This window comes from Anser brachyrhynchus (assembly GCF_964034855.1).
Source record: "Anser brachyrhynchus genome assembly, chromosome: 5".
In the NCBI taxonomy this organism is placed as follows: Eukaryota; Metazoa; Chordata; class Aves; order Anseriformes; family Anatidae; genus Anser; species Anser brachyrhynchus.
This window is the reverse complement of record NC_137699.1, coordinates 49,294,136-49,306,610: the sequence shown is the minus strand read 5'-3', so window position 1 is coordinate 49,306,610 and position 12,475 is coordinate 49,294,136. Positions and strand designations below refer to the sequence as shown.

General features: G+C 37.2%; 1 protein-coding gene across 1 annotated transcript in view; it reads left to right on the top strand.

Moving 5' to 3' along the window:
• Window positions 1-12,475, top strand: part of PPP4R3A (protein phosphatase 4 regulatory subunit 3A) — a 42,531-nt gene that overhangs the window by 23,689 nt on the left and 6,367 nt on the right. Inside the window, exons 5-11 of the mRNA XM_080596263.1 lie at window positions 5,984-6,061; window positions 6,163-6,279; window positions 6,781-6,897; window positions 8,189-8,320; window positions 8,415-8,517; window positions 9,870-10,028; window positions 11,261-11,430. Coding sequence (XP_080452389.1) covers window positions 5,984-6,061; window positions 6,163-6,279; window positions 6,781-6,897; window positions 8,189-8,320; window positions 8,415-8,517; window positions 9,870-10,028; window positions 11,261-11,430 — 876 coding nt within the window. The remainder of the gene's footprint in view (window positions 1-5,983; window positions 6,062-6,162; window positions 6,280-6,780; window positions 6,898-8,188; window positions 8,321-8,414; window positions 8,518-9,869; window positions 10,029-11,260; window positions 11,431-12,475) is intronic.

Sequence of the window (12,475 nt, the reverse complement as noted above, 5' to 3'; positions counted from 1 at the left end):
TTCATTTATTTATAGAGCAGTGTGTCAGGTTATACTTTTCTCTAATCTCTGTCCCCTGAAGTCTCATTCTCCCTTTTCCTTTCTCCTTTCTCTGCTCTCACAGTCCCTATACAAAATGTATGACACTGGTCCTCATTCCGTTACGCAGAATAAGTAATATTCTGATATCAAAATTAAAAGACTGCTTTTGTTGATTTCACTTCTATAATTAATTCTTAGAGTATTTCTTCTTTTGGTGTGTGGTTTGGTATGTATTTCTGTAGCTGGCTGTATTACAGCACTCTGGGGAGGGGTTGGGGGAGCTTATTTCACGACAGACTCAAAGTTGGGGTTCCTGGCATTTGTTACTGTAGGTCTTAGGAGATCCTGGTGCTCACTAACCTTCTGTGTGTATTTAAGAAGCTGTTTCTTTTGTAAGTTATTATTAATTGGAGAGTTTCTGGGATGCATTGTGGTATTTCATGGGGAGGCACGGATGAGTCTCAAGTTCTTAAGTTAGTTGGTGTGTCATACAGGTGGTTGTGCTTCTGCTGCTGACTTCAGATTGTCTGTCTGGGACTGAGGGTGTGACAGAAGAGCTATGTCTACCATAAGTTTTACATCTTGCATTAAAAGTAAAGACTTCTCCATGAGCAGCTGGTATCCTGTGCCATGCAACTATTGTCCATACAACTGGGCTGCTCAGTATTCTGTTGTTTTCTCTCTTTAAAGGAGAGGAGAAGAAAAAATGTTACCTCCACCATGAAAAGATAAGTTCTTAAAGAGCCCTCTTTGTGTCAGGCTGCATGTTAACTCAAGTGGCACTTTGCGATACCCTCATCTCAGATTAACTCAACCATAACTTACCTACAGAAAAGTTACTAAAAATTTGTACAAGACTGCAGATCGTGCCCTATGCTTTTTGACAGGCCAGTCTTGACTTTACTCAGAATTACTTCTCTGTTCTACTTAAGGCATTTGGACTCCATTTAAGGTCAGCTTTTCAGTTATAATTAGTTATTTCTGTAAGTTTCACAAACTGCTGTGTGGAGGTTTGCGTAAAAATGCGCTTATTCTGGCTGCATATTCTCTGGCTGAGAGATGTTGGACCTCTTTGAAAAAAAGAGAGATGTATTCTCTAGTCATGGAAGATAACTTCTTCCTTTTGGTTTCTTAGGTAGGTGAGTAGCTTGCATGTTCTGTGGTAACACCAAGAATAGAGAATTGGTCACCTCTGGTACTTAGGCTTATGAACATATTCCTCCCTCCTTCTTCATTAAGGTTAGCTTTCCCATAACCTTTATAAATATGCTTGCGCTGGTGGGCTTTTCTGAGAAATGGAGGTTAGTTTATTTGTGATGTAGTTGTCTTAAGATCTGTTATTTTAAGTAACTTCATCAAGATCTCACTATGCTAGATAACGTTGGTCATGGTGGATAACAAACCCGTGACACCAGCATTTCCAGCCTGCGGAATTGGCTGCTGTAGAAACCTACCCAGTGACAGGTTGTACGATTCACTGTACAGAACATGTGAAAGAGGTGTATAACATTTCTTTCCAATTTCAGCCCCTCCTAATATGCTCTCAGTGCTTGGGGTCCAGCCTGTTCTAGTCTTGAGATGTCATAGCCACCACGGAGCCTTGCTGAAACGTGGAGCTCGCCCAGTTCTGAGAGTGGGGGTGGGACAGGTAAGTGGTGTTTCTTACTTTATATGACGCTCTTTTGCAATTTTAAAAAATACATACTAATGTTTGCACTGGAGGCCGCCAGTTCTTTCCCTCTGTATTATTAAATAGTTCTTAAAAAACAAAAACTTGCAAAACTGCGCCATAGAGTGAGCAAACACCGTTTCCTTCCATCTTCTACCCCCTCCACGTTGGCGTGTTCTTTTTGCCAGCAAGATCCCGTGGTGCTTTTATCTTCCAGGATACAGGGTGGTGTTAGGGTTACTTTGAGTTTGTCTGTCTGGAGGCTAGAGTCTTTTGTTTTCAGAAAGCTGGAGACTGGAAAGGGAAAATTGGGTATACATTAAAACAATGTGTGTGCCTAGTACAGCAGTGATCACGTGGCATTGCTGGTCAGCTTCCTTAAACACAGAAATCATATTGCTGATAGCCCCCCCCTCCTTTTTGTCTGCTAAAGGATGGTACATCTCTGTGTTTTACTAGATTTATATAACAATAGGCTGTTCTTCGTTTTAAAAGTGGTTTTACAGAGAGTTGACTTCCTCTTAGCAGAAGCCCAGGGATGTACATGAATTATCTGTAGGTGGTTTTGAGGAAGACTTGTGGCAGTGCATGTAGGCAGTTTTGCCCACGTATGTGAGGACTGGAACGTCTCCCACAGGTCGGCTGTTTTGCAGGAGTTAGCTCAGGAGTAACTCTGGAGATCTCCTTTGCAGTAAAATTTACCTTGCGGTAAAGCGTGAGAGTGCCACTTGCTGTGGGAAATGTCTTAGTGAAAGAAGTTTGCAAGTGGTGCGTGCTACTGATTTCTGAGGGTAACGTCTTCAGTGAAGAAAATGGGTTTTGATGTGTGCAGAAGCTCCAGAGGTGATCGGGTGGATCCCGCTGCTATTTCAGAGTGTTGCCTCAAGTGGAAATAGCTCAGTGATAGCAAATGAAAGCATGTGTAGGAAGACAGGATGGGATAAAAGAGACAAAACAATTTAAACTGTGAAATATTCTGGTGTGGTAGCAGGAAGGAGTGCACGTTGGAAACTGTAAGTTTCTGTTTGCTGGTAACATTTAATGAAACTTTTTTATTTCTGGGCTGAAATATTATTTCTGACTAAAATGAATACAGAGATGGGAAATAGGATGGAAAGTATACTCTTTTTTCAGCTTAGGCTTTGCTGATTTTCTTGGGTTTTTTTTGTTTTTTGTTTTTTTTTGTTTTTCGAAAGGGATAGTTTTTGTCATTTATGTCTAATCACAGACATGAGGTGTCTGTAATTAATTATACTTAATAGAAGCCTATTTTAGACTAATGTTTTTAAGTGCCTTTTGGGAAGAGAACGAGTGCTTTGAAAATTGATTCACAAATATAAATACTGCATTTTTTGGTGATCTGTAGGTTTTCTTGTTTCTAAATTCATAAATGAGTTCATGAAGATAAATTAAGCCTGGCTTAATTTATCATCATGAACATGAAAATGTATGAAATCCTAGCAGTATGTACTTAGGTCCTGCAGAAGCATAGATGAAAATACCTAGTGTTTGGCATATGCATAGTTAAACTATTGCATAGGTAATAATTTTTGCGCGTGGGGATAATACATAGCTAGATTGTATAATTACTCTGCAAGCTATCTTTATTCTTTCTAGGAAGACATGGATGATTTTGCCAGCTTCTCATATATATACAAATACTTGTCTGCATTAAGAGGCCAAAACTGCAAGGAATTATGCATTTGTGCTGCGTTTACTTCACAGACAGATTTTTGAGGGATTTTTCCAAGTTGGAATAAAAAAGCAGGAGACATTATAAAAAAAGCAGGAGACATTGAAGCTCGTGTGTTTGTAGCATTCGGTGTTGGTGCTTTGTGACTTGTAAGACATGAACTTTGCTCTCGTCCTGTGCGTTTCCATAGATCGCGGTGTTGTTGTTCAAGTGTGTAACTTTAGACACAGTGCTCTACTCAGTAATCTTACCGCTTGAGAGTCTTGTATTTTGAATATTCATTGCATTCACAAGTTTTCTATAAACGTGAAAGATTTTTTTCCATCAGTAACAACCTATCTGCCTTTCGTTAAGTATCTGCAATGAGGCTGCACCTACCTGCAGTTCAGGGCTGAGGCATAATGGCAGAGTTAATAACAGCTTGTTCTTATTTTCTTGGGATAACCACCACTTACTGCATGTTATCCCTGTAAGGAGTTTGTCGGGCGGGATGTCTCCACTCACTCACTGCCATCTTAATCCCACTGATTTTAACTGAGATTAGAGCTCTGCTGAGGCCTGGAGGTTTCAGGTAGTGCTGTTGACTTAAAATACAGTGCATTCAGTGGAATTTGGGAGAGGAGATGACATTGCTGTGGGAAAAGTGTTCTTTGTTTTGTTTTTTTTTTCCCCTTAATGATCATTCAGAAGTATTTTTGTGGCATTAACTTGAACTTACTTCCAGTAAGTTTTATGAGGGAGGTGAAAGCTTCCTTTCACAGTTCAGGATGGAAATGGGGTTACGCTGCGCGGCTGGGGATAAGCATGCATCTTGCCGATACTTCTGATAGATGAAATTGGTTTTACAGCGAGATCAAAATAGCAGTATTCTTAAACGTACTGCTAATCAAGGAGAATAACTTGCACATTATTTGAAAGAAATGTTTATATGTTCTTTTTGAGTAAATAAATGTGTGTCTACTGTAGGTTAGTTATGTTAGCTCTCATGTCTAAGGAGTTAAATAATAGATCAGAAAATGTATCAGCCATGTAAGAGCTGGATAGCAAGCAGACATCCTTGCATTCTTTCCTCACAGCTGAAGTTGTTTCTTGAAATCAGTCCTTACTAGTTAATTGTTTTAAGCATGTATGACTATTGAAACCTGGAAGTCAAATCTTAGATTTCCAGGGTTTGACCTTCTAGAGTGGTCTTCTCAATAAACTTCAGATGAGGCCTTTTCTATCTCTTTTTCATTTGCTTTTGAAGTAGTCACAGTGCTAGCACCTGAAATTATGTCCAGGAATCATTCTTTGCTCATTGTCACCAGACTGTTCTCCCATTAGAAGAAAAGCACAGCATCAAAACAAGAGGAAACACGTGGCATACCCTAAATATAGGTTTTTCCACAGAGTGTGGTGAAATGCCTTGTAGGGTAGCGGCTCGTGCCAGCCTATTCTGGGTTTATCTGTGCTGTGCAGTGCCATGCAGGGATCCTGGGCTGGGTTTGAAGGCGTTAGAGCTGCATTAGCATGGTGTGCCATCGGAACTGAGGTGCTCGTTTTCTCTGCAAGGCTGCCTGGATGAGGTACCTAGAAAATTTGCAATATAAGAAAGTTTATTGGATGTACTTAAGTACTTCCACGATTCTGCATTATGCTATGTAAAAGTAAGCAAGGCAACTTGAGTTTGTAGCACTGTGGTTTTGGGATGGACAAAACAGCGTGCGGCATTACTGACTTCATAAGAAACAGCTCAACATTCTGGTGGCTTTTAAAATAAATCCATTTGGATCTCATGTGAAGGTATCTTTTTCAAGCAAGTGCTCTCTATTACATTACAATATTGGGGAAAGGATAGGGGAAGGTTCATTTCTGTTTTATTAATCTTCTAGCTAAGACTGTAGAGATGATGAAAAGCTAAGCTTTGCTGTTCTGTTCTGAAGATACACATCTGTAATGCGCTGGATGCTGTTTGTGGTTTTGCTAAACTACAGCAGCATGAAAATTAACTGAACTGAATGGATTTTGATAGTTGCCAGCCAGAATGCCCAGTGAATGCAGTATACATTAGGAACAGTTACTTTGTTTAGGTTTTCAGAATTTACCCTTTTCACAACTCTGGGGAAAGTCTCACCTTGTTCCTGCTATTAGACAGCTTCATCATGTCCTCATGTCCTTGGTGTAGTTCTGCTGCAAAGATCTCTGATGTTCCAAAGTTGAACAAATGTGTGTAGGGCTGAGTATCGTGCGTATCAAAATCCATCAACATTTGAAGCAATGGATTGTAGTGTGGTTTAGCGGGAGAGATGTGTTACAACGGGGGAGGGAATTAGAGAAGCATAGGCAAAATGATGAGGATGGCAGTAGAAGACAGAAAAGCCAAAAGGCTACCCGAGGTACATCATAACTCGGAATGAAATTGGCAGAGAAAAGAGAAACAAGACTGATACTAATTTGTTTGAAAAATAAGTTAGAAAGTTCATGCTGGTGTGATTAAATACAGTATGCAACTGTGTGTTCTCTTTTAACTGCAGGAGGCATGGTTTAGAAGAACTTTGTTTTACACTTGGATGCCTTTTGATATTGTCAAATAAACAAATGGTATTGTTTTGCCTTTGTAGGAAGATGAAAAATTTCTGACAGACTTGTTTGCACAACTAACAGATGAAGCCACAGATGAGGAGAAAAGACAGGAATTGGTAAGAAATCTGTAAAATATACACGAGAGGGACAGTTACTACAAAGTGACACCTATATCTTTATTTTAATTACTAACTAGTGTGGTGTTTCTCTATTTCAGGTAAATTTTCTGAAAGAGTTTTGTGCATTCTCTCAAACACTGCAACCTCAAAACAGAGATGCGTTTTTCAAAACCTTGTCAAATATGGGCATACTGCCAGCACTAGAAGTCATATTGGTAAGTCAGCTCAACTTTCTTTGTGATAACAATTTTATTTCTCTCCAGAGAGGTTTTTTAAAAAGTAGGTATGCGAAACATCAGTCACAAGGGTTTCTTAAGTGTTTGCTTCATTTGACTTGTCTTATCTTGAGCTTCAGGACATTCAAAAATTATTTTTTTTAAACTTGAAAGGCAATTACAGTATGACATTGGTAAGTGCCCTGGCATTGTTATATTTTTGTTTTTTAATTCACGCTCCCATCTTTATGTCCTCCTTGGTGTACAACTAAGTAAGAAGGTAGGGAAATAAACCAACAGACAGAAGAGCCATAAAATATATTCTCCCCAGTAGCTTTGTACAGGAAAGAGATTAAGAGTCAAACCAGTTTTGGAATACAGTTTAAGCAATAGTTAGGTATGACTTCTTGTAAATAGGAATTAAAAGCTGTGTGATTTCTGATTTTCATTCCTTTGAAACCTGTATTTTAAGGAAAAAAAAATCTGTATTTGACTTTGCAGGGTATGGATGATGCGCAAGTACGAAGTGCAGCCACTGATATATTCTCATATTTGGTTGAATACAACCCATCCATGGTACGAGAGTTTGTCATGCAGGAAGCGCAGCAGAATGACGATGTAAGTAACGGGTCCCCAGAAACATGTGTATTGCTGTTTTCTGAAATTGCTGCTCTTATATACAGCTCTCTTAATGAGGTGAACCCTTGTTCTGAAGAAATATGGAATCTAGTCATATGATTACAGACCAGTGAACTACCACATTTTTAGAAGTCCTGTTAGTCAAGTGATATGAGTGTTTGCCTCTTTATATATTTTCGTTCCCTTGTGTGTAAAGTAAAACAGGTTATTGTAAACCACTGTTTTGGTTATCATTAGCAGCCATACAAGGAAAACAAAATATTTTTGATTGATGTCCTCCTTAAAATGCAAAATGTAAAATTAAGTCTTGATCTTAGCCTGGACATGTGTTTTAATTTACATATAAGAAACCTGCTGTGTTCAGTTTACTGTCACACACATTGGAAGTAGAGATATGATCCTAAGTGTTTCTGGACACTTTTTTCTTCTTTTTTTAACAGAGGTTTGCATTTCCTGGAGATCCTCAGTAACTCATTAATACAGAACTCTAGCACACAAGTATTAGTAAGAAAGGTAGTTCAAAGTAGCAATCAAGGGAGAAAAAATGTTGTGCTGCCTTTTCTATAGAGGACATAGTTAATGTCTTCTTTTATCTGCCAAAAACATGGCTGAGGACAGGAAACTAGTCGTACTGCTACTTCTGTGCTGGAAGACGAAGAAGGGAGCAGCTGGGACCTTACATGCTGCAAGTGCAGCTGACATAGAGGGAATAGGGCTGTTGGTTCCAGCCACTTGCATTGGATGACTGTCCTCTTTTATGAGGGACAGCGGTAACCCAGCAACTTTAGTGTAGGGATTCCTAAATGTAAATATTATTTTCTATTTTTACATGTTATTCTTGTTTTCTGCAAGCACATGTTGGGGTTATTTTTAGGTGAAAATAATCTCATCAAGTTCAATAGCAGAGCAAAATTCACTGTTGTATGTTCATGGAAATAAAACACTGGTATGTATTCTAAGGGGGGGAGATATATATCTAAACTTGCATACTCTGAAAACACTTCAAGAAATCAGTTGAAGTTTGAGACTGTTGAGTATCTGGCTCTCTACTTTTTCTTTCTGGAGTTTTCCTTCCAACTAAATTCTAAAGATTCTTAATTTCAGAACCATTTTAGTTGCTTAGAAAGATTCCTCTTCACTGCTTGCCTTCTTACTGTTGAACAACTGCCCAGAATGTGTTGCTGGAATGTAAAGTTAACTTGCTTCTCTTAGGCTTTTTCTTCTTTTGTGGGGAGTGGCATTGAAATTTATCTTTTTTTCCCCCCGTTAGGATATACTACTCATTAACCTCATTATAGAACACATGATTTGTGACACGGATCCAGAACTTGGAGGGGCAGTGCTACTCATGGGTTTGCTTCGTACCTTAGTTGATCCAGAAAATATGCTTGCCACTGCCAATGTAAGTAAATACCTTCAAATACAATTACAGTTGGGTTTTTACAGCATTTGGTGATATGTTACATGCGTAATACGTGTTTTTTTTAATTCTCCAGAAAACAGAAAAGACAGAGTTCTTGGGTTTCTTCTACAAACACTGTATGCATGTTCTGACAGCCCCTTTATTGGCCAATACTACAGAGGACAAGCCTAGCAAAGGTAACACCGCTCTGGATGTTGGACATAGCAAGGGCTGTTGAATTTAGACAGGCTGTTGGTGTTTAGAACAGAGTAACTGTCAGAGGATATTTTTTTTTTGTCTTCTAAGAGAACCTGAGATTATGATATATAATTCAGAGTAAAATACTGAATTATGAATTAGTTGTTTGAATAATTTATAAGTATAAAATTCAGCAAAGAGATCCAATTTAAGAAGTGAACAGGACTTGCTGCAGCTTTAACTTCAGCAAAATATTTAAACATTTGTATCATCTTGAGTAACTCATGGGGCTGTTCTGTGACAGAGACTTGAAAACATGTACTTGATTTTAAAGTCAGGATTTACTAGAGAGGATCCAGAAGCGCCCCTGAGAAAGGTGTGGGTCAAAATGCTTTGCTGAATTTAAGGGTATTGTTTCTAGATCAGAGTAGGATAGCAAAGCTCAGTAACGAAGTAACTGTACTTTCTTGCTACTAGCAGCAATACTGTGTATTGACATTAAAGCACATCCAAAATGGATGTAAAAGGTGGTACATACGTTAAAAAGACGTGCCGTAAACTTCTTAATTAACTGTATAGATTTCCAAAGACTTAGTTAAATTAATTTAGATTTCCAAAGACTTAATTAAATTGATCTGATGTATCTCAACTTGCTTCAACATGGTTTTGAGGTGAGATTTAAAATAATAAATCTCTATTTAAAAATAATTGTGTTCTTTAGTGGTCAACAATCTGGCAGTATCCTTAAAAAGGTAGTACTGCCTTTTAAAAAAGATTAAATCTAATGTGTTCGATTTATTGTTTCTGTCTACTTAAAAGCAGAATTTGAGCTACTTTTTTCTATATACTGATATGACTTTGTCCTAGAAGTATTAAAAGAGGCTGAGATATTTCCCTTCAATGCTACTTTTGTTAAAAGGTATAATGGATAACTTTTTTTAGTGTAAACTTAGTCAAGGGACTGTGTATAGGGCAATGTTTTATTGTATGTCTGTAGACATGTGAACATAATGAGATTTGGTCACATAAAGCTGACCTAACCTTGTGTTAGTGTAAAGTTCTGTACTCTCTGAATCTTTAGACACTGATTTAAGACAGACAAAATGTAATTGTTTCTGCAGTTAAGAGGGTTTCCTGCCGTAGGTGTACAAATATAAAATATCCAATCTGTAACAGGCTTGTTCAATTTCTATTTTAAAGACTAAACATACTCTCATATTCCCTAAACTATCGGTGGGGAAAACACAAGAACTTGTAAATGTTTACCAGACTGCAGTTGGATATTTGAAGTTAGCTTCTGAAGGCAATATCCTGGTTATGTTTAATTGTTTTTGTTTTGGTTTTATTATAGATGATTTTCAGACAGCCCAGCTCTTGGCATTAATACTGGAATTGCTAACTTTCTGCGTAGAACACCATACTTACCACATAAAGAACTACATTATTAACAAAGACATCTTGCGAAGGGTGCTTGTTCTCATGGCCTCAAAGCACGCTTTCTTGGCATTGTGTAAGTTCGAACACTAAAGAATAAAGTAGTATTTTGTGAATGTGAATTGTTGCATATCTTCATTCTGCTGGAAGAAAACTTCACAGATGAGATGTTTTGTGACTGAATACAGAAATTCTACTGTTATCCTCTGTGTTTCTCATACAGATTTGTAGATGTCAGTTAGAATTAGTAAATAAGTTTGCATTTATGAATGTCTTTTCTAAAAAGCACAAGGAGTTTTCTTAACTTTAATATGGAGATGAACTGAAAATATTATTGAATATCCTAAGAGAACCGTTGTAAGTTTTGATGTTTTTTGAGTAGAAATCATAAGAGGTATTTAATTAAAGATACAGTTAGATGACTGCTTTAAATAGTATGTTTGTTCAGCATGTTGCTTTTGAAACGCTCATAGTTTCCTGTGTTCAGCACAGTAAAAGCAAAGGAGTGTGGCTTAATTCTGGAGGTCAGAAAGATTTTTCCAAGATTCAGTTGTGCACGTGCAAAACAAAGCCTTAAGTTGACTGAGAGTACTATATAGTAAGAAGTACTTTTTCATTTTGTAACTGAATCACCTGAGCATTGGTTTTGGAATCTTCTCGTAATCGTGTTTCACATGCACCTGATTGCTAACCAGAACGCACTGCCTTCCAGCAAGATTATACTCTTAATAGTATTTATGTAAGGATATTCACATACTCATTCGTGTGTGCTTTAGGATTTCAGAAAGAGCATTAAACGGGATGTAAATTAAATCTTCGGTTTACTGTGTGTATGAAGATCTTGTTTACAGATTTTAAAATGAGATATTTTATATCCTAATCAAACAGAACTTACTTAAATGCAGTCAAATTTATATTTGAGTAATAGCAATGATAAGCAAATTTACCAAGTACACTTGAGAAAATATTTCACCTTTGCATTAAGTCATTTCAAAAATCAAAACTACACCTTTATGTTAGTGGCAATATAGTTTAACAGTGGTATATTACTTCAACAATGAACAGAGGGGGTTTGACTTGAAGAATCACAGTGGAGGATTTCTGTATAATAAAATGGACAAGTAATGTTCAGCAGTATGGTTAAGACTGTTGTAAAGCAGAGAATATCTGAATGTAAAACCTGGTCCTAATAATGTAGTGCTACAAAAGTACTGAGATTGCAAATTTCCCTGATACCAAGTAAAATTTTTTTTTTCATTAAATTTATTAATGTTAAAAGCATAGCTTTTAATAACATCTCTGTTTCAGGTGCCCTTCGTTTCAAGAGAAAGATAATTGGACTAAAGGATGAATTCTACAACCGTTACATAATGAAAAGTTTTTTGTTTGAACCTGTGGTCAAAGCATTTCTAAATAATGGTTCCCGTTATAATTTGATGAACTCTGCCATAATAGAGATGTTTGAGTTTATCAGAGTGGTAAGTACTGTTATGCTGAAGATAATTAATGTAGTAATTCATCTTGTAGTTCAAGTAGACTTTGTTTGTGCCCTGAATTATGCTCTCATAATGATATGACCATCTGACAACTGTATTTAAATGAACTTTCTTTTGTATTTTCAGTGTTACGTATTTGTTCTTTCTTATGTTCAAGCCGTATCATGACTTTAGAATTAAATTCACTTAATACTCAGTGTATTCTCAGTACACAGATGTGTAAAAGCAGCCCTGCTCAGGTTTCAGCATGCAGATTGGATGGGCATGTTAAGATAGGAATGTCATTTGAAGCTACTACTATGAAAACATCAAATACAGTTATGCTCTGTAATGTCAATTCTAAAGAATTTGGAAACATCAGAAAGAGATATGCCTTTTTTGATTTTTATTAATGGAGTGCTACAAAGTCCTTTCCATAGGGAGTCTCTTAAAATATTCAGGCCAGTTTGGCTGTCTGCACAGTACTCTTTCTTTACTGTTGTCTTCATCCAGATTCTGACAAGATACTGTACAAACTGCAAATGTGATAAGTGGGGGCAAGCAAGCGCAGACAGTCACGGTGGAGTAAGTGGGTGGGGGAAAAATGAGGCTTTGTCACCTCTTGACACCTTCAGTGCTGATGTCCTCTTTCCTCTTTGCATTTAAAAACCATTTAAAATGTTTTTGAAGCTATGAAAAAGGTTGGTCTGTTTACCTGGTCCTGAATTTGGTGCTGTGGTCTTTCAGTACTCTTCGGGATTGCGTACTAATTCTGTAGTTCATTCTGTGGGAAAATAAGTCATCTTTTATTTTCTTGTCCTCCTTATCACATAGATACTCAGGTTGCATTTCCAGAGTACTCCTAGCTATCTGTAAATCACTGTCAATTTTATTTCCTCTAGGTTTATTTTTAAGGAGAGCAAATAAATTTTTTTTTAAAAAGTGCTTTTATTATTACTGATAGATTACCATTCAAAAGAGTTGACCTTTGAGCATGCAATCAAAAAAGAAAATAATCAGTGTATTTAAGATTTACGTTGGTTTGCTT